This window comes from Erpetoichthys calabaricus, chromosome 1 (assembly GCF_900747795.2).
Source record: "Erpetoichthys calabaricus chromosome 1, fErpCal1.3, whole genome shotgun sequence".
Taxonomy (NCBI): Eukaryota; Metazoa; Chordata; class Cladistia; order Polypteriformes; family Polypteridae; genus Erpetoichthys; species Erpetoichthys calabaricus.
Genome location: NC_041394.2, coordinates 348,956,354 through 348,980,997, shown reverse-complemented (window position 1 = coordinate 348,980,997; position 24,644 = coordinate 348,956,354). Strand labels below are relative to the sequence as shown.

The window sequence follows — 24,644 nt, the reverse complement described above, 5'->3', positions numbered from 1 at the left end:
ATTTTCTTTTGTTGCTTATACAGGGCCTAACAAAGACAACGCACATGTTCAGTCTCTCCCTGTACATCGTTCTCGGTCAGACGTGCGTTCATTTGCTGTGAACTCTTTGTGCTCTGTTTTGTGTGCTTTTGCATTAATTTTGCAATTAAGCATGGCCTCTAAGCAAGTGAAGAGTGGTAGTGTTGGTGAGAAGAAAGGTTAGAAGAAAATTTAAATCCAATTAAAGAAAGAAATCATTGAAAAGTATGAGCGTTCGTGTTACCGATCTTGCTGCCGAGTCTACGATTTTGACTATTCTAAAGCAGAAAGAGGCCATTAAAGCAGCTCATGTACATAGTTTGTACAGTCTGGAACAGATTAATCGTATTTACATACAATCTTATGGGGAAATCACGTTCGGGTCGCGTCCAGAGTTTTGGAATGAATGGTTGTGACAAGTGGTACCACTGTATGTCGACTGTCAGTTCTATTCTGTTGCTTTTGCTGTGTCTATTTATTTTAGTAGAAAGCCATGTGAAGAAAATTATGATAGAACTCATTTAAAAAGTCACACCACAGAAATATTTCAGAGGTAACGTTTGGAACCATTTCCGTAAACATTTTAAAACGTATCAAGCAGTACTTTGTAAAGATGTTCAAAGTGGTGGCTGCTTTGTTTCATTATTTAATTCCGATTATTGAATGTGTTACAATTAATTACATTTACATTGAATATTTTTGGGTTTCTTATTTTCGTAATAGAAATATATGTGTGATTTTGGTTAAATATATTAATATAAATAAATTATTAAATTCGCTCTTGTGGGTGTACCAACTACCCACTGATTGTAAATACGTAACTATAAAACACACATACAGTATATTGAACCCGCCACAAAAGGGTAATGGGAATCTGTATCTGTCACATCCACATTGTGGTTCCCGGGCAACGCACATTTTTATTCATATTCAATATGAACATAAACGCGTAGTTACAAAGACAGATATTCGAAGGGTGCTTCATTTACATTTTAAAATAACAAAGAACCCTTAAAAATAATACGGTAAATAATAATATTGTATGACCATTTTTTTCGGTTTACCCATATGAACGACTCATCCCTATGTCTGAGTATACGAGAAAGTCGAGGAGAGATGACTCCCGATTTTTTAAATTTTTGAATAAGCCTCACCTATTACTCATGATGCTTTATTGACCTTTATTTTCCTACATTTACGGAAAGAGTATAGCATAACACTGATATTGCCCATTAAAAACTCCTCATTCTGTGGACTGATAGTTCAATTATCCACGCATTTTCTTTTATATTGATGTCTGGTTTTCAAACATCAGGTTTTTTGTATATTAGAATTGGTCCAAAGTAATCAGCATAGTCTAATTTTCCATTATTCTGTCTGGAGTGTGGTTCCCAATGCATCTATGGTGTGGCAACTGGTATGTTCTCCATATTTTCCAATGGAGTAATCAAGCTGCTTTATGTCTCTCTTTAGGCATTTGTCCCTAGTCTCAGGTCCCCTCTGCTAAGCCCCATGGAGGTCAGCTGCACAAACTGGAGCAGATCTTCTTAGCAGTTTGAATTTGTGTGTGTTTCTGAGGGTCAGCATTGTAAAAAAATAATTTTCCACATTCTCATGGGATTAACTCATCCCAAATGTCTTGGTGTGCTTACTACCAAAACAGGATGGAACCACTCTCCTTAGTTGTAGCATTTCTGCTGCACTGCTGTATTTAAATTCAAAGAGGAGGTTCAATGTAGCACTGGTTTTGTTCCCAAATTATTTTTTTATTCTGTTTGTTTTATGGTAATTGGTAGGATGTCAGCACAGGCCTAGAAGTTTCTTTTCATTAGTCCTGTGAATCAGGACTTTTCTCCTCTATGAATTCTTGTGTGCTGCTTGAGAGTACCGCTGGTGGCGAATTGTTTTCCACATTCAGCACAAAAGTGCGGTTTCTCTCCATTATGTATTAATGTGTGCTTCTGAAGGTGGCCTATTTGTGAGAATTCTTTTCCACATTCAGAACAGCAGTATGGCTTCTGTCCAGTGTGAATTCTTGCGTGTGTCTGAAGGTGGCCAATTTGTAAGAATTGTTTCCCACATTCGGAACAGCAATACGGCTTATTTCCAGTGTGAATTCTTTTGTGTAATTGAAAATTGCTACTGTTAACAAAGTGTTTGCCACATTCAGAACAGCAAAATGGTTTATGTCCAGTGTGAATTCTCCTGTGCCGCTTAAGAGTACCACTAGTGGTGAATTCCTTTCCACACTCAGAGCAGCAATACGGCTTCTCTCCAGTGTGAATTCTTATATGCCGCTTAAGAATTCCACTGGTGGTGAATTCTTTCCCACATTCAAAACAGCAATATGGCTTCTCTCCGGTGTGAATCCTCGTATGCCGCTTAAGGGAACCACTGGTGGTGAATTTCTTTCCACATTTATAGCAGCAATATGCCTTCTGACCCGTGTGAGTTCTTGTGTGTAACTGCAGACTGCTATTGTTAACAAATTGTTTACCACACTCAGAACAACAAAATGGTTTCTCGCCCGTGTGGATTCGTGTGTGCTGCTTAAGAGTTCCACTGGCAGTGAATTCCTTTCCACATTCAGAACAGCAATATGGCTTCTCTCCAGTGTGAATTCTTGTGTGCCGCTTAAGAGAGCTACTGGTGGTGAATTCTTTTCCACATTCGTAACAGTGATATGCCTTCTGACCAGTGGGAATCTTTGTGTGTAACTGAGGACTGCCATCTTTACCAAATTGTTCACCAAGTTCAGAACAGCAAGGCGGCTTCATTCCTGTAGAACTGTTCTGCTTATCATTCGATTTACATTTCTGTTTAAACCTTTCTCTCTGCTCTTCTAAAAACAACAAAGTGGAAGAATTCGAATTGTACCTCTGTGGTTGAGTGCTCGTGTTATCTGTCCTGCTTAGCTTCAAATCAGGCAGCGAACTCCAGTGCAAAGTGGTTGGGGTCAAAAGCTGTGATCCTGATATTAATATCTTCATATTTTCATTTTGCTGCGTTTGTTTTGCTATACACTGCAGAGATGTGAGAGGAAATGAAGATAAGCAGATGGCACCAGTGTCTTGTAAATCTGCAGAAACATACCAATGCACAATATTAATGCAAACATATAATACTTAGATTTTTACCAAGAAGAAAAATAAATTAGCATTATAATAGCTTATACTTGTTGAAATAAGCCAAAGTCACAATGACAAGCCAACATCAGTACTTTCATTTTGAATTCTGTATTTCAAATAGTCACCACCTAAGAATTAAATTAAAATCAATTTCACTTAAATGCCCAGTGCACTCTACACTAGCAACAAATATAGCATAGAAAAAAAATAAAGGCTATAAAAACAGAAATATTAAAACAGTTAAATGTAATACAATATACGAGGGGGAACCCAAAACTAACGGGAAGCTGTACCTGCCACACAACCTAGACTTAGTTGTGAATTCCACCGCTAGGTGTAGCAAACTTACAGCATTCTGTGGCAGTCTGCCGAGTGGCACTGCTCTGTATTGTTCGTAGACCATTCCGTGTCGGTTTTTCTTGGTGCTTATTAAACGTGTTCTGTGATTTTTGTGATGGGTGATCATAAACAGCGGCGAGTCTGCGTTAAATTTTGTTTTCTCTTAGGGAAAACAGCTGTTGAAACTGTAGTGATGCTTGAAACTGCTTTTTAAAAGGAAGCGTTAAGTAAAGAACAGGTCTACGAGTGGTTTTCACGTTTCAAACGAGGGGAAATGTCACTTGAAGACCAACCAAGATCTGGCTGACTTTCCACAATTAGGAATGAGGGAAATCTTGAAAAAAGTTCACAATGCAATTTATGAAGATCGTCGTTGGACTGTTGAAGATATTTCTGAATTGACTTGTGTGTCTTGGAGTTCTTGACACCTTTCCTACTCACCTGCTCTTGTTCCGTGCGACTTTTTCTCATTCCCACATATGAAAAATGAACTCCAAGGAAAGCGTTTTTGTACCATGGAGGAATTCAAAGAAAAATCTTCAGCAATTCCAAAAATGTTTCCGCCAGTGGGAAAACCATTGGGACGAGTGCATTCATTGATATGGAGAGGACTTTGAATGAGACTAAAATTTCAGTAAGTAAGAATTATTAAAACGTTTTCTTTTCCAATTCTGGTTATTTTTGGATACCCCCTCGTATATACACACACAGTATATCTATTGTGGCCACCATGGGGCACACCGGCTCCACAAACCCATCACAGACAGACGCCAGACACTAGTTCCAAGCGCTAAGGCTTTTTATTTTGGTGTGGGAAATGTTTTCCACACAGTACTTTCTTTCTCTTCTTCTCTATGTCTTTGTCTCTCACTCATTTTGCCTCCACTAATCCTCCAGCAATCTTCATCCCACTTCCTCTCAACTGTAGCTCCCTGAATGAAGTCAGGCGGCTCCTTTTATGCTGCACCTGGGAGTATTTCTGGTGGCCCGTAAGTACTCCCAGGTGAGGAGGAACCCCAACAAAGTAGGGCTTTGTAGCTCCCCCTGGAGGCCCCCTACAGATCCCAACAAGGCTGTGCCAACTTCCAACTCCCATGGAGCCCTATGGGACTCTGAGGTCCCACTGCAACCCAGGGGAGCTGCCATTATGTGTTCTAGGGGAGGCAGTGCCCTGTGTATATCTGCTCCCACGGTCATCCCTACAAGAAGTGCCAGCATCTTTAGACTGTATTGGAAAAGTCTGTTTTCATTAAAACAGAAAGCAGAAAAGCCTTCTTGCTCTTTGGTGAATGCAGTCGATATTTTTAAAAAGTCCGTGCTCAGACATCTCAGCCATATGCACTTTCACCCGAGAAGCTAAAACAGTAAAGTGGCAGCTTGATTCTCCATGTCTGTAGCTGGATCCCTGAATTAAAAATTGGCTTAAAGAGGCAAACTGCATTATCTGGGATTGCCGTTAGTATTGCTGGGAGAGGAAACAACAGGGATACTCTGTGCTTGATTAGTCAATCCTGAGTGCTGCTTTGAAGTACTGCTTTAAAGCTTGCTCTTTCTGGTTTACTTTACACCATCTTCTGTGCATCTTCGGTCTCATTATCCACTAACCTTTTTCATATCTTCGTTTATGGGTGTGGTTGTAAAAAAACATGGCAGATACATCTGACTTCTTATGATGCAAGGGGGTGGAAGAGGGCTTTATGCAAGAAACAAGGCTTTTCTTTAACATGACAGGTTCTGCCTCTCCCCTTAATCTCACACTCCCACACTCACAGAATGCCTTTGCATATTTGTATTGATATGTACTGTACAATGGCCACTAGATGTCAGTAGTGGAGGTTTGATTTACGACAGTTAAAAATGTTATACATAAGGCAGTTTCAGGGCAGACAAAGTCATCCACATTGAAGCACATGTAATAAAAAATTGTTTGTTGGTGTCACATCTTATGAGAGTAAAAGAAGTAAACAAAACACATACTTGCCAGAAGCATTCCTCTTGAACACAACACACTTGAAAATGATAACAAAACAGAGCACAGCTAATCAAAAGCGAAACAACCTGCCACAATTTAGGCCCAAATTTATACAAGCTCTCCAAAAACGGAAAATATTTTGCTTGCTAAGTTAGCAATTAACAAAAAACAAACTCCTCATTTACTACAACAAAACATTAAACCTCCGAGTATTTCATGTTAGGCGGCACGGTGGCACAGTGGGTAGCGCTGCTACCTCGCAGTTGGGGGACCTGGGTTCGCTTCCCGGGTCCTCCCTGTGTGGAGTTTGCATGTTCTCCCCGTGTCTGCGTGGGTTTCCTCCGGGCGCTCCGGTTTCCTCCCACAGTCCAGAGACATGCAGGTTAGGTGGATTGGCAATTCAAAATTGGCCCTAGTGTGTGCTTGGTGTGTCCTGTGGTGGGTTGGCACCCTGCCCAGGATTGGTTCCTGCCTTGTGCCCTGTGTTGGCTGGGATTGGCTCCAGCAGACCCCCATGACCCTGTGTTCGGATTCAGCGGGTTGGAAAATGGATGGATGGATATTTCATGTTAAACTTCACTTTTAAGCTCACACCCTCAACCCTAAAACCTACAACCATTTTTATTTCACACTTACTTTCTTCAGACTGATGTGTAGGTGATGCTTGATCTTCTTCGGGCCCAGTAGATGGAATCTCCTCAGTCGTCTTCCTGTCAGACGCTAAAGATTCAGACCTCAGCCTGACGTCGAAAGGCTTCACACTTTTAGGTTTGTGCGTCTCAGTGCTGACAGACATCTCCTCTACTTCTTCTTTAATGCACACTGACCCCAGTTCATAATCCTCGTCCTTTATGCAGAGAATGCCCTGTTTAGGCTGGGCAAACCCCCTGCCACAATCCTCATCCTTAACACTTACAGTCATTATCTCCATGGTATTTATGTCAGCTTCACACGTCTCCACTTTCACGTCCATCTTTGCGTTACAATAAATGGCAACTGCTGCTTCTTTGCTCCTGAAAGAACAGGATTTAATTACATCAAAACTGCATCATTTAAAACTAATATTTCTTTTTATGGCAACTGTTCAGTCACAGTTTATATCTTTCAAGCTTGGCTGGCTGGAGACACATGCTCCTGGTGGGGTTATTGATAGGGTTTATGGAGGCGTGGCCAAACAGAATAATACATTGTCACTTTCATGAATATTCTAATTATATCAAAGTAAACCTTACTTGAAACATCCGAGCCATTGTCTGGAGTCTGGCCAGGGATCGATGTGTGCCGGAAAGAACTTGGTGGACCCAAATAACTCAGTGGATGTTAACCACATTTTCCACTGCAATTACTGCAGTAGACTGGCTAAGAATAACCTACTCCACTGTCATGAGAATTGTACATTGTACAAAAAAATATTTTAATGCGCACACAGGTATTAATACAGGCTTGCATGGCCTCATGAAGTGATATTAATATTAATAGTATTAATACTTGTGTGCGCATTAAAATATTTTTTTGTACAATGTACAATGCTCGTGACAGTGGAATAGGTTATTCTTAGCCAGTCTCCTGCAGTAATTGAAGTGGAAAATGTGGTTAACATCCACTCATGCATGGAAAAAAATACCGTTGAATATCGTGAAACCGGTATAATTTTGAAAAATACCGTGATATAGAATTTTGGTCATACTGCCCAGCACTAGTCTGACTCAAGTGTCCACTAGCTTTTTCAGTTTTACCTGAGGACGTGGAGGGGGCCAATCTTAGTTCCATACATTCATGGTACTCCAAAGCATGTTTGCAGCTAAGGTGGTGCAGCAAATTGCTCGTGTTGCCGCCTCTGGCGACAATTTTATCTTGACAGCATTTGCCATAAATAGTTGTTTCCAGAAGTATTTCCCGACCACAGACATGACTTCTTTTTCCAGCAAAAGTTCTTCTGTGTCATCATGTTCAACTTTATCGCCTGCTACAGCTTCAGTTTCAGAATGTTCTCGGTCTATTTTCACCGCTCAGTACCTCCACTAACACATGTGCTCCGTTGCATGCGTGTTTAGCGGTGTAGCAGTGAAAAAGGTCCCCCCTTAAACAAACAGTTTCCCGCTGCGCCACATTCCAAACGTTGTTTAGGCTATTTAAACCAGTGTTGTGGTATAAGAAATCCACAACATAACAAAAATAAAAAACGGTTTTTGGTATGAACTGGTATACCGCCCAGCACTACTGTTAGGGTGTTCTCAGTGACTGCACTGTGGCTTTTAGTGAGTCAGTAGTGAGAAGTCAAGCAAAAGGACACCAAAATGAGTCTGTAGTAAATTTTGGAATATAAGATTGAATAAAAGTAAACAATTCTAGCAGGTCTATAAATCTGATTGTGGTTCAACATATTAACCCAAATCATTATTGAACCCAAACTATGTTTACAAAAGGATCTAAAGCTGACAGGAACTACAGAATTACAAAAATAAGACATGGAAGATAGTGGAAGCTGAAGTACAGATTAATGGCTTGGTTAAAAACTTGCATTATTTTTATTGAATTTATAGATAAATACTAGAATTTGGCATTTTTTGTTTTGGTCTCATCTGTTATGGGAGATGGACGTCTAGGATAGAACTCCATTAGCAGTGGTGTTACTTCACCTTTTTTGCTTTGCACCCTTCCCCACCACAACCTACTGCCTATGGGGAAACAAGCAAAAGCTTTAGATTCATCAAAAATGTCAATCTCTGGGTTTCAACATTAAACTGAAAACATCAATATCTCGATGAAGGTTGTGTGTCTGTCTGTGTGTCACAGCTTTCTTGAGGACGGCCTACAGCTAAAATGGTTGGTCGGAAAAATACCATACTCGAAACGTAAGCCTGTTATGAGATGATGATGTGCCGATTAGTTTTTGAGCCAAAAAGTACAAGAGGCACTCGAGAGGAACCCTCAAATACCGTAATTCTGCAATTCTTTTTGTCAGCTGCTATCGTAAAGAACAATTTTAAGATCAGAAAGATCAGCATCACAGCGGTAAATAACTACTGAAATGTTAGAGAATAGTTTGGGCAACTTGGTTCCAAGGGCGCAAAGCCTACTGAAACTCATGTCTGAGTTGTTTTTACTACTATCCTGAGGTATCCAGTTCTCACTTAACCCAAGAGGATTTAACTACAGTACAGTAATCCCTCGCTATATCGCGCTTCGACTTTCGCGGCTTCACTCTTTCGCGTATTTTATATGTAAGCATATCAAAATATATAACGCAGATTTTTCACTGCTTTGCGGGATTCTGCGGACAATGGGTCTTTTTACTTCTGGTACTTGCTTCCTCAGTTGGTTTGCCCAGTTGATTTCATACAAGAGATGCTATTGGCGGATGGCTGAGAAGCTACCCAATCAGAGCATGCAGTTAAGTTCCTGTGTGCTGCTGATTGGCTCAACGACAGAGCGCTGCATTAACCAGGAAGTCTCATCTCACTCATTCAGTATTAACGTGCTACTGCTTCAGGGGCTGTGTCCAAGCGCCAACAGAAGATGCAAATGATTGCAGAAAAGGTAAAAGTTTTGGATATGTTGAAGGAAGGGAACAGCTACACCGCTGCAGGACACCATTACAGCATCAATGAGTCCATGATTCTTTTTATTTAAAAAGGAGGAAAAGCATACAAGATCTACGACTGCAGTGTCCTTTAACCAGGGCGCAAAACGAGTTGCAAGTGGACGTGATAAGGCAGTAGTCTGGATGGAATCTGCTTTAGGAATCTATGCAACAAGGTCGATGACGTCATGACCGCCTACAAGCTGCTCTTCGACCGGAAAAAGAAGCAGCGTCAGCAACTGCCGATCACAATGTTTTTGCAGCCTCACAAAAAAGAGCCAGTTCCTACTACTACTACTACTACTACTACTACTACTACTACTACTACGGATACACCTTCAGAAACCGTGGAGGAGGTGCCCCAGGAAATGGCACCGCCGTCTGAAGAGACGTAAATACAGTCATCGGCTGCGCAGTCATCATCACCTTCATCGTCATCATTTTTACTGTGCAGCATATTTATCACCATCATCACGTCATATATGGCTGCGTGTACTTCGCTATACAGTAAGTGTAAACTTATCTACCAATTTCATATTGCTTAGAAGTTGTCCCTGTTATTAATAGAGTAAAGGGTGGGTTGTAAACAATACAGGGAGGGTTTAAAAACGTCCAAATACACGTTAAATAATTAAATAAATATGGTGTCCCTACTTCGCGAAAATTCAGTTATCGCGGTCGGCCTTGGAACCTATCTCCCGCGATAAGTGAGGGATTACTGTAACGCTATCCTTTGTTGTGCAGTAAAATTAAACTCATCATTATCGGACAAGTCATCCTGTCATTGTTGGTGAGTAACAATTAATTTTCTACGTACAGTACTTATTACATGTACATAGTTTAATATCACTATACACACATTTTACTGTATACAATTTTTCTTGCATTATACGTATTTATTGCTGGTGGCCTGCCTGTCGTAATGGTTGAAACATATGTGATATCGGAGACGCTCGATATCTTTAAAATAATATTTAGGTTTTACTGTATATAAAAAGTGTGTTTACATACATAATTTCAATGAATCTTACCTAATATCTAAGAGAATACAAAGGGGTTATGCTGTATAATTGTGTGGGAAATGTTCATATGGTTATTTTTATATATTTTAAGCCCTTATAAACTCACCCACACTCTTATAAACATATGGTTTTTACTTCGCGGATTTTCACCTTTCGCGGGGGGTTCTGGAACGCAACCCCTGCGCTCGAGGAGGGATTCCTGAATATGAAAATTCAAAAAGTATATACATATTCACCCTGAACAGTTTGGTGACCTACAATGCCTCTTCCAGCATGGTGGAGCACCAGGTCATAAGGCAAAAGTGACAACTAAGTGGCTCTGGGAACAAAACATCAAAATTCTGGCCAGGAAACTCCCCAGACCTTAATCAAATTGAGAACTTGTGGTCAATTCTCAAGAGACGGGTGGACAAACAAAACCCCACCAATTCTGACAAACTCCCAGCATTGATTATGCAGGAATGGGCAGCTGCCTTCAGTCAAGATTGGTCCCAGAAGTTGATTGCCAGTCAGACAGGATGAATTGCAGAGGTCTTGAAAAAGAAAGAAGGGCCAACACTGCAAATATTGACTCTTTGCATAAACGTCATGGAATTGTCAATAAAACATTTGAAACTTATGAAATGCTTGTAATTCTACTTCAGTATACCACAGAAACATCTGACAAAAAGATCTAAAAACACTGAAGCAGCAAACTTTGTGAAAGTTAACATTTGTGCCATTCTCAAAACTTTTGGCAATGGCTATATATATGCAAAGCATGAGCAGCAGACAGAGGGCTCAGAAAGAAAAGGTAGCTAAGGCTTCATTAAGTCTAAACTGGCCTCAAGTTCAAGTTTAAGGTATGGCCTGCCAGAGAATGATCTGGAACAGACAGGGGAAGGAACAGATCTGCTGGAACCTGACACTGCAATATCTGCTCCAACTGAGAGCGAAAGTGGGAGTAAAACTGCGAATGAGTCGGGTCAGGGGAATTCATCAATTCCAGGTGGTTCATTGAAACGGAGCGTGGCCTCACTATTCCCGAAGTCAACTACCCCCAATGAGTCAGTGGCATCAACTCTAACTGGACTCAGAGAGCAGAGAAGACCGAAATAAACTGTCCAAGCTGAAGGTAAAGATTACCACAATGATTACCTCACTCGGGTTCATAAAGAGACATAAGGTATATAAAGGATACAAACATGAGAAATGAGAAACCACTTCAGGATATAAAAGACCAGAAGAAACATTTAAGTGATAACTTTACTGCAAACTTTAAAAACATCTCTCCATTATAAAAAAAAATCCTGTAGAGAAACAGTAGGGCGTCGAGACATCATCTTCACGTTAAGATCACGGAAGATGGTTAAAAGACCCGTGAGGACTTTAAACATGAGACATTGTGCCAAGAGATTGACCCAGGACCATCTCACGATGACGTAGAACATGAGATTCTTGCAAGACACGCCCTACTTACAATCAATATCAAATAAGACAACGGGGCAGCAAAACATTCTGTCATGTGAAGGATTTGAGCACACACAGATCCAGGGTCTCAGCACATATAAAGCATATAAGGACAAAATGTTATAAATGAAAAGTCGATGACTAAGTGAAGAAGCAAGCAGCGTGGAGAAAAGAGCCTCAAAAGTGTTGGAGAGACAAAAAAGAAAAATAATAATCTAGGTGCAAATGCAGAAAATAAGGAAAGTAATTATCATCCCATAACAAGTGGAATTGAAACAAAGCATGTCCAAGCGGGCTCAGAATTAAAAGAGTAAAAGAAGAAAGTAGAACCTCATAAACACGTTCACAAACGTTGGTGCTATACACATACAGAGCAGATTATGAAAGCAGTGGCTCAAAAAAAAAAAAAAAAACACTTTTGCGCGATACAAATGTGGAGAAAGTTAAAGAATATGAAACTAGGAAAATTAGAAAGTATAAAAAAAAGAAAGTAAACATCACAGTAGCGCAAACAAGCAGAAATTATTACTCGAAAAAGGGAAAATAATCACCACGGACCAGGTGTTATTGGAAAAAAAAGCAGGACAAAGTGAGGTCAGAAATAAAAGACAAAGAGTAGAAAACAAAGTAAAACGTCATAAAGAGGTTAAAAAACAAAGGGGCGAAACACATGCTGAGCAGGTTACAGATAATGAAAACTGGAATTCAAAAGACTCAAAAAAAAAAAAAAAAAACGTAGGCGTGAAACACGTGAAGAGCAAGATACAGAATATGAAAGCTGAATGGCAAAGAAGTCTCTGAGGATCTGAAAAAAAAGAATTGTGGCTCTACATAAAGATGGCCCAGGCTATAAGAAGATTGCCAACACTCATAGACGTACGAGTGCTGCCAGCATTGCTGCAGAGGTTGAAGGAGTTGGGGGTCAGCCTGTCAGTGCTCAGACCATATGCCGCACACTGTATCAAATCGGTCTGCATGGCTGTCATCCCAGAAGGAAGCCTCTTCTAAAGATGATGCACAAGAAAACCTGCAAACAGATGGCTGAAGACAAGCAGACTAAGGACATACATTACTGGAACCATGTCCTATGGTCTGATAAGACCAAGATAAACGTATTTGGTTCAGATGGTGTCAAGCGTGTGTGGCGGCAACCAGGTGAGGAGTACAAAGACAAGTGTGTCTTGCCAACAGTCAAGCATGGTGGTAAGAGTGTCATGGTTTGGGGCTGCATGAGTGCTGCCGGCACTGGGGAGCTACAGTTCATGGAGGGAGCCATGAATGCCAACATGAACTGTGACATACTGAAGCAGAGTATGATCCCCTTCCTGGGCCGCAGGGCAGAATCCCAACATGATAACGACCCCAAACACACCTCCAAGATGGCCACTGAGGGTAAAGGTGCTGGACTGGCCAAGCATGTCTCCAGACCTAAACCCCATTGAGCATCTGTGGGGCACCCTCAAACGGAAGGTGGAGGAGTGCAAGGTCTCTAACATCCACCAGTGGAGTGGAAGAGGATTCCAGTGGCAACCTGTGAAGCTCGTGTGAACTACATGCCCGAGAGAGTTAAGGCAGTGCTGGAAAATAATGGTGGCCACACAAAATATTGACACTTTGGGCACAACTTGGACATTTTTCACTTAGGGTTGTATTCACTTTTGTTGCCAGCGGTTTAGACATTAATGGCTGTGTGTTGAGTTATTTTGAGGGGACAGCAAATTTAAATAATTATATAAGCTGTACACTGATTACTGTACATTGTATCAAAGTGTCATATCTTCAGTGTTGTCCCATGAAAACATAAAATATTTACAAAAATGTGAGGGGTGTACTCACTTTTGTGAGATACTGTATTTGTTGCACTTCTACATAATAATCTTTTTCTACCAATAATCATCTTTTTCTACCCTCTCAAACCTACACAGTATTTAAATGTTTGGAAAACGTCTGGGATTAAAACACTTACAGTGCATCCGGAAAGTATTCACAGTGCATCACTTTTTCCACATTTTGTTATGTTACAGCCTTATTCCAAAATGGATTAAATTCATTTTTTTCCTCAGAATTTCTACACACAACACCCCATAATGACAATGTGAAAAAAGTTTCCTTGAGATTTTTGCAAATTTATTAAAAATAAAACAATTGAGAAAGCACATGTACATAAGTATGCACAGCCTCTGCCATGAAGCTCAAAATTGAGCTCAGGATCATCCTGTTTCCCCTGATCATCCTTGAGATGTTTCTGCAGCTTAATTGGAGTCCACCTGTAGTAAATTCAGTTGATTGGACATGATTTGGAAAGGCACACACCTGTCTGTATAAGGTCCCACAGTTGACAGTTCATGTCAGAGCACAAACCAAGCATGAAGTCAAAGGAATTGTCTGTAGACCTCCGAGACAGGATTGTCCTGAGGCACAAATCTGGGGAAGGTTACAGAAAATTTCTGCTGCTTTGAAGGTCCCAATGAGCACAGTGGCCTCCATCATCCGTAAGTGAAGAACTTTGAAACCACCAGGACTCTTCCTAGAGCTGGCCGGCCATCTAAACTGAGTGATCGGGGGAGAAGGGCCTTAATCAGGGAGGTGACCAAGAACCCGATGGTCACTCTGTCAGAGCTCCAGAGGTCCTCTGTGGAGAGAGGAGAACCTTCCAGAAGGACAACAATCTCTGCAGCAATCCACCAATCAGGCCTGTATGGTAGAGTGGCCAGACAGAAGCCACTCCTTAGTAAAAGGCACATGGCAGCCCGTCTGGAGTTTGCCAAAAGGCACCTAAAGGACTCTCAGACCATAAGAAAGAAAATTCTCTGGTCTGATGAGACAAAGATTGAACTCTTTGGTGTGAATGCCAGGCATCACGTTTGGAGGAAACCAGGCACCGCTCATCACCAGGCCAATACCATCCCTACAGTGAAGCATGGTGGTGGCAGCATCATGCTGTGGGGATGTTTTTCAGCGGCAGGGACTGGGAGACTAGTCAGGATAAAGGGAAAGATGACTGCAGCAATGTACAGAGACATCCTGGATGAAAACCTGCTCCAGAGCACTCTTGACCTCAGGCTGGGGTGACGGTTCATCTTTCAGCAGGACAACGACCCTAAGCACACAAGATATCAAAGGAGTGGCTTCAGGACAACTCTGTGAATGTCCTTGAGTGGCCCAGCCAGAGCCCAGACTTGAATCCGATTCAGTGGTAGTGCTGCTGCTTTGCAGTAAGGAGACTGTGGAAGATTGTGGGTTCGCTTCCCGGTTCCTCCCTGTGTGGATAGCGCTTTGAGTACTGAGAAAAGCGCTATATAAATGTAATGAATTATTATTATTATTATTATTAACATCTCTGGAGAGATCTTAAAATGGCTGTGCACCGATGCTTCCCATCCAACCTGATGGAGCTTGAGAGATGCTGCAAAGAGGAATGGGCGAAACTGGCCAAGGATAGGTGTGCCAAGCTTGTGGCATCATATTCAAAAAGACTTGAGGCTGGAATTGCTGCCAAAGGTGTATCAACAAAGTATTGAGCAAAGGCTGTGAATACTTATGTACATGGGATTTCTTAGTTTTTTATTTTTAATAGATTTGCAAAAACCTCAAGTAAACTTTTTTCATGTTGTCATTACGGGGTGTTGTGTGTAGAATTCTGAGGAAAAAATGAATTTAATCCATTTTGGAATAAGGCTGTAACATAACAAAATGTGGAAAAAGTGATGCGCTGTGAATACTTTCCGGATGCACTGTAGATAGTTGTATATAGAGAATGGCTTTGCATCCTACGAACAATTACGGTTGAAATTTAAATTCTCTCCAACACAATCATTCCACTACTTTCAAATTAGAAAATGTGCTAAACAAAACCTGCCCAATTTTCCTCACCTCCAACATATTTCTATTCTGAAAGAAATACTGATCAGTCTTAAGGACTCGGACAGCATTTCTGTAATATATAAAAACATTTTATAGACCCTTCCTTTCAAAGATCCCAGGGTACAAATTTTTCACTTAACATTTCAGAAAAAGAATGGAAGGCAGCCATGCACAGATGTCACTCGAGTACCATATTCACAACTTTAAATCTTTAATTGAGCAGATTTATCTTCTTTAAAATTGTCCAAAATCTATCCAGGGCAAGATTCAATATTTGAACATTGCAATCGAGCTCCAGTCTCACTGGGTCACATGTTTTGGGCCTGCACCAAATTAACATCATTTTGGACATAAACCTTTAAATGCCTTTCTGACATCCTTGGTGTCCCAATCCCTCCTAATCCACTAACAGCTGTGTTTGGTGGGCTCACAGAGGGGCTTAAAGTGGAGAAGGACAAAACAAAACTGTAATTGCCTTTACTTCACTACTGGCACGTAGACTCATCTTGCTCAGCTGGAAGAATCCTAACTCTCCTCTTCTAAGTCAGTCGGTAACTGATGTTATATACTATTTGAAATTGGAAAAAATCAAGTTCTTACTTAGAGGATCTGTGCAGAACGTTTTTAAAATCTGGCAGGATCTGATAAATAACATTTTAGAAGAATCACCTACATCAGGGAAAAGGATACTCTTCATTCTTAGCTGCTTTTAAAGATTTGCTCTGGTTGATGGCTGTCCTCTCTCTCGGGTTGGGGTTGAATTTTGGTTTGCTAAGGTTTGACTTGATTGTATGGAATATTACCTGCTTTTAATAAAATCAATCAATAAAAAAATATATTATTGCCTTGGTGAAGAAATTCATTACTTTTAATTTATGGATGAATAAATTCTAGAATTTGGCAATGAAAAGTACAAGGTGTGGGAAACACTACAAGATATCAAAACACAAAATTTGTTGACTGTCAATTAAAATGGAGAAGAGGTTGACTTAAAAAAGAAAAAGATTAAATTATGTGGGAAAGAATTATAGCTTTAAAACGAAAAGTGTAATACTATTAAGTGTTAAAGATTACAAAGTGAGCTAAAAGAATTGTGTATGGAAAAGGGAAAAGAAGATGGAGGCAGAAGGACAGAAGTAGCAGAAAATAAACAGTAAATATTTCTTAGGATTTGAGAAAAGGGAAGTGCAGAACAACAAGACGACTGAGCTGACATTTAATGAAACGGTCAGCGGTGACACTAATGAACTGTGCAGCAGTCTTGTTGTTGATTTTTACAGTGGCACTGACTAGCATGTCAGCTCTCAGCTCTTTGATTTAATTAAGAACAGGAAATGTAGGAAGGTAGGCCATAAAAAATACTTTGAAACAAACCAAGCATTCTTAAATTACAAATAATTTAAATTACAAAAATTAAGTCTTCAGGTAAAGACAGGTTAACTGCAGAATTTTATAAGGCATTCACCAACAAAACTGTTATACGTTTCTACCTGCGGTTTAAGAGGAATCTTTCACTACTGAAGAATTACTACCTGGTATGATACAAGGCGTAACAATCCTCAGACCACATTGTCATAAGTTAAGTGGTAACTGCTGCTCCATCACCCTGCTTAAACATGATTATAAAATTATTGCTTCGTTTGTGACTAGTTGGCATACAGCAAGCTTTAGAAAACATTAATAGAGAATCTTAATGTGTCTCAATAAAAGAGTGCCACATATTAAAAAAAAAAAAAAAAAAAAAAGTCTCATAATGGACCTTATCTTTTATCATAAATGGCAAGATGTTGACACACTAAACGTTTTGATTAATTTTTACAAAGCATTGGACACTGTCATACTTTCATTTTTCTTTCATTCCTATATTATATATTTAGCCAATTTCTTTCTCAAAATCATTCACTTTCTCTAGAAATATCAATTAGGGTGGTGTGGTGGCTCTGAGGCTAAGGATCTGTGCTGGTATTCCGAAGTTTGCTGATTCGAATTCCCGTCACTGCCAAAAGAGCAAGACCCGTAACCTGTAATTGCTCCAGGGGCACTGTACAATGGCTGACCCTACGCTCTGACCCCAAGGGGTATAAGAAAACTAACAAATTCCCAATACAAGAAATTGTATAAGGTGAAATAAAGAACAAAAAAAAAAAAATTGTTCAGTTCACTTTGCCAATGGGATGACACACACATTTAATGTTGAAAGAGGCGTCCGTCGAAGAAACTCAAAATCTCCTTTGCTCTTCTCTTATGTGTTCGAATTCTTAACATTTTTATTGAACAAAAGCTTCTTTAAAAGGCATTAGTGTTAAGGATAGTGAACTCAAAACTACACAATTAGCCTATCAATATAACTTTATTCTTGAACAATAACTACAAAATCTCTTTAATTAATCGTTTTTCAAACTTTTCACCTTGAAAAAAAAAAAAGGTGATGTTAGTTGAACTGCTACTAAACTAGTTAAAGAAATTGTGAATTATTTTGGGATTAAAATCCATAACAACATGGAAAATAGAAATATTTCAAACTTATAAGACGCAATGCTTGCCGTCTATTCAAGTGAGAGTCCCACCAGTACAGCAGTGGGGTTATGAAGAGCATCAGATGTCCGTTTGTCATTAGAAGCTCTGAATTATTTTTCTATGAGGTTAGAGAGGATTCTTTTTGATTGCATCAGGAATAACAGGAGTCAAAGTTTAAAAAAGGATGTGTTAAAGAATAGAATATCATAAGGATGACTCAATGTGCTTAAATTCTCCACACTAAACCAGTTATATTTAGCCAAAGTATAAGATTTGTTACAAATCCTTTTAGTGACTGGAACTGCAAACACAATTTCACTTTAGAAAAATTTAGGGGTTCACAGTTTCTTTTATTGGGCTCTTCAAAGACAAGTGAGCAACCAATAACATTGGCTGCCTTTCATAAACAAGTTTTGATGAATTGGCCTTTACTGAATAAGCATAATTATTCTCCACACAGCTTTATCTCACTCTTTTTTTTACAATAACTAAAAGGAGAGAGTTGCTGTTTAAAACACTGCATAGCTACTACTCGATTAATACAACACAACACGAGTGAGTCCAGTAATGTTTAGCTTGTGTGGTCTGCAAAGGGGCTACAGAATCTGCCAACTGCTCATTTTTTCATTGGGAATTTCTTAGCTCTATATAGAGAGATGACTTTATAAACGTGGAGAAAGAAACAGGTAGGCAGGTGTTTCTTTAAAGGTGCTGCATGCTGTTACATTTTGATACTGCCTCCTTCAGGTCTGATAAGAGCTAGATAATTAATTACAATAAATATTTATGCAACTTAAGATGAGGCTATCCAGAAGCATTCTATTATTTATATTGCCTGTATGCAATTATTTAATAAATCACTCAACTACATTAAAGTTTGCATTCCTAACAAAAGAAAAAAATATATAAATCTTGAAAAGATGAAACTGTCGCTCCGGAAAAAAATAATTCATGTCACCGTAAAACAGCTTGCCGGTGTTCGCTGGACTCGTGCTGCTGTTTTAACGGATAAAAGTAAACACGCCGATCTCTTTTTCTTCATTTTGCGCTCAGATCTTCGGAGGAGGAGGAGGAGGTTGTGCGTTTTCTGATTTTTGGTACACAAAGTCTCTGCCGCCGTACTGCTTTCGCAAGCGTATCATTGTCCAGACTGCGTGTTACTGCATGGAGTTTAAACTCTTAAATTCAATTTAAAAATAAATGCCGAGATGGCAGCAATTTTTCTGAAAGAAATCGCCCGCTCCTCAAACACAAATAATTCGGCAATCTCGCTAGGACACCGACTGAAGGAACAGATGATAAATAATAAAGATTAACAGGGGTTATAAATAGAAATGTAACAGGAAAATGTGAAATACAAAAAGTGAGCCAAAGACAGAAGCCAAGTCAGGCAGGATACGAGAAGATGCAGTCGATGAGAGTTCTTAGTTGTTCAAGAGGCGTGCTGTAGCACTACCAGACGTCAAAGATAAAATCCCGCACACACAAAGTGACGGCCCCGAACACGGATCACTTACTTTCTGCCTCTGTGTGATACGTTTAAAAGTCAGCTCACTCCGCAGCAACGGCCTCTCATCCCGTTAGTTCTCCAGTTTACTGCTCAAAAGATTCAAGACTCTCGTGCGCCTCTGTTTTGTCGTCGCTACTTGATGACGTCACAGCAGTGCCAGCCCTGCACCTTACAAGCACGCGCGTTCGCTCTGTTTTATTTACTCTGTCTACTTACCAGCGTGAACGTCGGCTTTAGCTGTCAGGACTGATGGTAGGCTTAAGTATGCGAAGACCCGTTAGGAGGACAAAGGAAGGCGACACTTTCGATTTAGTGGATTAGTGCTTCTCAATCTCAGGTCTAGGGACGCCGTGTGGCTGCAGGTTTTTCCACACGAGCTCTTGTTTCAATTGGACTCCAAGACTAATCCATTAAACTGTTACTGCCCAGTTTGTATGACTTGGTCAATGTAGAAATTACATAACTAAGTTTGTAGAGAAAAGCCAAGCAAAATGACACCTTTTATTGGCAAACTAAAAAGATTACAATATGCAAGCTTTCGAGGCAACTCAGGCCCCTTCTTCAGGCAAGATGTAAGATGTAATTCTCCTTTACAGTTTCTACCAATCATTTTATAAATCAGACATTACCATCATTTCATCAGCCTACCCTTTCCACAACATGCTCTCTGAGGTAGATGGAAGGATCTTCTTCCTCTTGGCGAGCAAATGTAATACTGGAGAGGGAGTCGTCTCTACTACACCGTCACAGGTGAACAAAGAGAGTAGGACGGTGCTGAACACACAATCCTGTTATTATTAAATGGAGTCTTTAAAAGGCAAAATAAGTGCATGCCCCCCAAAAAAGTCCAAGAAGCCGTCCGTACTGTGGTTAACCTGCCCAGAAGAGGCCCACCTAAGCTCAGCCAGTCCCTAAATACTACTTTTTGGGTTCAGACCCCAAAAATGGGAAGGTGGCAAAACAACACGAAATGTCTAGAACTTTATCTAAAAGCTCCAGAGAGAGAGGATAACCATCAACCCCCAGCCCTGAGTCATGTAATGAGGATTTTGATGGTCAAAAATAAAATGTGTGTTTTAAAAGTGTGTTCTGCACAGAGTCATTGTTTCCTTAATTTTAGCTCTTTATTTAGTTATTGATTGATTATTATCTGCTATTTTTTCTCAGTAAACCCTTTTGTTAAGTGCTTTTAGTTTTTGAAATAATTTTGTAATTGTTAAGAATGTTAATGTAATTTCTATTTCTGTATTCTAGTCAGAGTGGACACTGCTGCTCCTGTGCAGCTCGCCCAAGGCCCAATTTGAGGCCCAGCAGGCCTGAGGCAGGTGCAGTGACGTCAGCTCCCCGTGGCACACGTTGTTCGGCTCCTCTTTGTGTTTTCAAATATTTAGGGTTAGGATTTTGATGTTTCTGTGGTTTGCTGTTTTATGACCTTTGGCTTTGCATTTTCCATATTCAAAGTTTTTACCTTTTTAAATTGTTTATGTGTTTATTTGTTTTGACTTCTTTGGTTATAAATTCCTAATTCTTTATCTTTTCTTTTTACTTTTTCAATACATTCCAAAAGTGTGAACCTTTTTTGACTTAATTTAATTTAAAATATTAAATAAGTTTAATTAAAAAATGTAGATCTTTGTTATTTTGAGCCAGGTATTTTATGGTTGTCCTCTCCCTTTCCGTGGTTTTGTAGGCCTCAGGCTTTCTTGTGGTATTCAGGCTTTTTATGAAGTGTGAAGGCTTAAAATTATAACATACTATTATTTTGGAGTTTTCCGTCTCTGCTTGTTCAATTAGATGATTCATTTCTAAAATATTGTGGGTTTTTTTTCCTACTGTGGTTGCAACTGAGTGACAATATAAAAATTTTTAACCCAAAAAAACTTGAATATTGACGTGGAATTTGGACTAGAAGGTCTTATCCTGTATGAATGCCATGGATGACCAAAAGGAAACCCGTCTGCACAACAGCATGACCTCTCATCAACATGGAAGTTGGTCAGGAGCAGTTCCATCCCCCATATGCTAGGTAGCAGTGGGCCACCGGAGGTGTCCCAGTTTGAACACTCGCAAGGGTTCATGGGAATTTTAGTCCAGAAGTGCAGCCATGTTGGGGTCCCTCGGTGCAGCAATGGGGTGCTGTTGGGGGAGGACTGCCCTGGTTCTCAAACAACCCAGAAGTGCCCCCCACAAGTCATGTCCAGTATAAACGGAGCCCACTGCCTTACCACATATAGTCGGGAGGCAGTGGGTGACAGTTAACAGGAGGCAGAGGGAGAAGAAAGAGTTTCATTGGTTTGAATAATTATTGGATGTGCTTCATTATATTACATGCTTAGCGAATTGAAAATCCATTACTTGAACCTGTGACTGTATTTTACAATATTTGGTCTGGGGTTTGGGGCTCAGTGGTGGTCCCTACTGGTTACACCTGATAATATAATTGTGCATAATTTGATTCTGATGTCTAACATTAGAACATCAAACTATCTGTCGAGGGGAAATTCATCCAGAGGTCCAGGAGAGATCTTCTAGGTTACACACTTGTGTTTTATTTATAAACAAACAGTTGTTATGTGAGGCTGTGAAACACAGATGATGTCTTTGTTTTGTTCAACTGAGTATTGAAGGGGATCAGCTCTCCTGGCAGATAAGCCTTGTTGAGGAAGACCCTCCAACAATTCTGTGTCACTAAATGTTTTAAAAAGAAACACAAATAAAACTCAAGGGATTCTGGAGCAGACGCTCACAGCCTGTAAATCCTGCCAACTACTCCAATCCCTTTTTATGGTGTGATGGACGACCGGCTACAGGCTCCGGTCGCCACCCCCAGGCCACTAGGAAGAGCCCTCCGGACAGCATGATGGTGCCCCGAGTTCCAGCAGGGCCTCATGGACTTTGTAGTTTCTATACACAGCCCTGCTGGATACCTTGGGGACCACCGGGAGTCGCTGTAGGGGGGCTAGTGGGCTCTTGTGTGCCCTATAACCCGGGAGTGCGTCAGCATCACGTGACCGGAAGAAACAACGTGCTCCCGGGGTGAAGAAGAGGACTGTTTACCCTGACCTGGAAGGAAATGGACTTGTGGGTTGTGCCAGGAACCACTTCTGGGTCGGGGGATATAAAAGGACTATGAGAAAGCCCAGACACTGAGCTGAGCTGGGAGGTAGGAGGGCGAAGTGTCTGGGAGTGGAGGATTGTATTGTTATAGAGAGAATTGTAGTGTATATGAGAGTGGTGTGGAGAGTGCTTGGTGCACTGTGTAATAATAAAAGAAAGAATATTTATACTTTCATCCGGTGTTCAGAGTGGTACCTGAGGGTTCAAGAGGTGGATGAATACAATGTTACAATGGATGTAATCAGCCTTGAAGTAATTGTTGTGAGCGGCCTGCGGCATTTGATAGCCTTAGAAAGATGTGCATGACAGGACATTATAAATCAAGGACATAATCAAAGATGTACAACCAGACAAGTGGACAGACAGCCAGTCAGTATTTTTGCATTGTGCTTGGTTTTATTTTTAATTAAAGTACATTCTTTTAATTCTTCTTTCTTGGAATTAATTACACTGAATTGGTTCTTCTCAGCTAAAAGAGAAACAATCAGATCATCAGATTAATAGAAAAAAGACCACAGTCCTTAAAATCTCATAAGTGACAATTTGGAATCTATTGTGAATTCTGTGACCAGGTGAGCTAATAGAAAGAGAAAAGAGAAGAAGGCCTTGCTACAGTGTGTGATCAATATATATATATATATATATATATATATATATATATATATATATAAATATATATATATATATATATATATATATATATATATATATATATATATATATATATATATATATTTTGCAGCTGGAGATCCACAAAGGGAGAAAAAAATGAATCACGTATCATAAAATAGTTTTATTCCTGAGCTTTCAACCCCTACCAGGGGTCTTCATCAGAGGATAATGCTTAGACTTACAAGAATCAAAGGCAATATATAGCAACACATTAAAGGGGGGGGTGACTAAGTCAGTATGATCAAGGGGGGGGAGGTTGTATAGTTTATTTATTATGTACATGTTCTTCTTAGGGCGGCACGGTGGCGCAGTGGGTAGCGCTGCTGCCTCGCATTTGGGAGATCTGGGGACCTGGGTTCGCTTCCCGGGTCCTCCCTGTGTGGAGTTTGCATGTTCTCCCCGTGTCTGCGTGGGTTTCCTCCAGGCGCTCCGGTTTCCTCCCACAGTCCAAACACATGCAGGTTAGGTGCATTGGCAATTCTAAATTGGCCCTAGTGTGTGCTTGGTGTGTGGTGTGTGTTTGTGTGTGTCCTGCGGTGGGTTGGCACCCTGCCCGGGATTGGTCCCTGCCTTGTACCCTGTGTTGGCTGGGATTGGCTCCAGCAGACCCCCGTGACCCTGTGTTCGGGTTGGAAAATGGATGGATGGATAGATGGATGTTCTTCTTAAGTTAGCATATGCTGGATTTATGTCCAAGTGTCTGTTGATGGCGTTTTCATCTGATAGCCAAGACTCGGCCAACTCTCTGGCACTTTTAGTACTGGCCTTAAATTTTACTTTTACATTGTCCCAGTTGAATGTGTGTCCTGTCGATTTAGTATGTGCATAGATCAAAGATAGTGCGTCCTTTCTTCTGACGGCGTTGCAATGTTCCTGTACACGTGTTGAGATTCTTTTTGAAGTTTGTCCTATGTATACCGCTGAGCAAGAATTGCATGGGATACTATAAACTGCGTTTCGTGTTTCTGCTGTCGATTTCTTGTTTTTGGCATTAAAGAGGGCCGTGAGCAGATTGTTCGTGGGTTTGTGTGCTATTCTGATGCCCCACTTGGTCAGGATGTGCGCTGTACCTTCTGACACCTTGTGGTGATAAGGGAGTGAGTGCCAGGTGGGGTGGGGGTTCTGATTTAAGTCGATTGTTTGCTGAGTTATTTGGCGTCTCCTGTGTGAGCTCCGATTAATGAATGTTTTTGAGTATCCGTTTGAGGTGAAAAGGTGGAAGAGATAGCGTCTCTCATTAATTTTTGTTTTCTTAGTATTACAATGTGTATATATATATATATATATATATATATATATATCCATCCATCCATCCATCCATCCATTTTCCAACCCGCTGAATCTGAAAACAGGGTCACGGGGGTCTGCTGGAGCCAATCCCAGCCAACACAGGGCACAAGGCAGGAACCAATCCCGGGCAGGGTGCCAACCCACCGCAGTATATATATATATA

General features: G+C 40.4%; 1 protein-coding gene across 1 annotated transcript in view; it reads right to left on the bottom strand.

Moving 5' to 3' along the window:
- LOC114642124 (zinc finger protein 420-like) overlaps positions 1–19,619 on the bottom strand; it is a 48,524-nt gene extending 28,905 nt beyond the window's left edge. The window contains exons 1-3 of the mRNA XM_051935379.1: positions 19,410–19,619; positions 6,094–6,470; positions 1,863–3,097 (exon numbers count right to left, since the gene is read on the bottom strand). Coding sequence (XP_051791339.1) covers positions 1,863–3,097; positions 6,094–6,430 — 1,572 coding nt within the window. The 5' untranslated portion in view covers positions 6,431–6,470; positions 19,410–19,619. The remainder of the gene's footprint in view (positions 1–1,862; positions 3,098–6,093; positions 6,471–19,409) is intronic.
- Between the last annotated feature and the right edge of the window lie 5,025 nt (positions 19,620–24,644).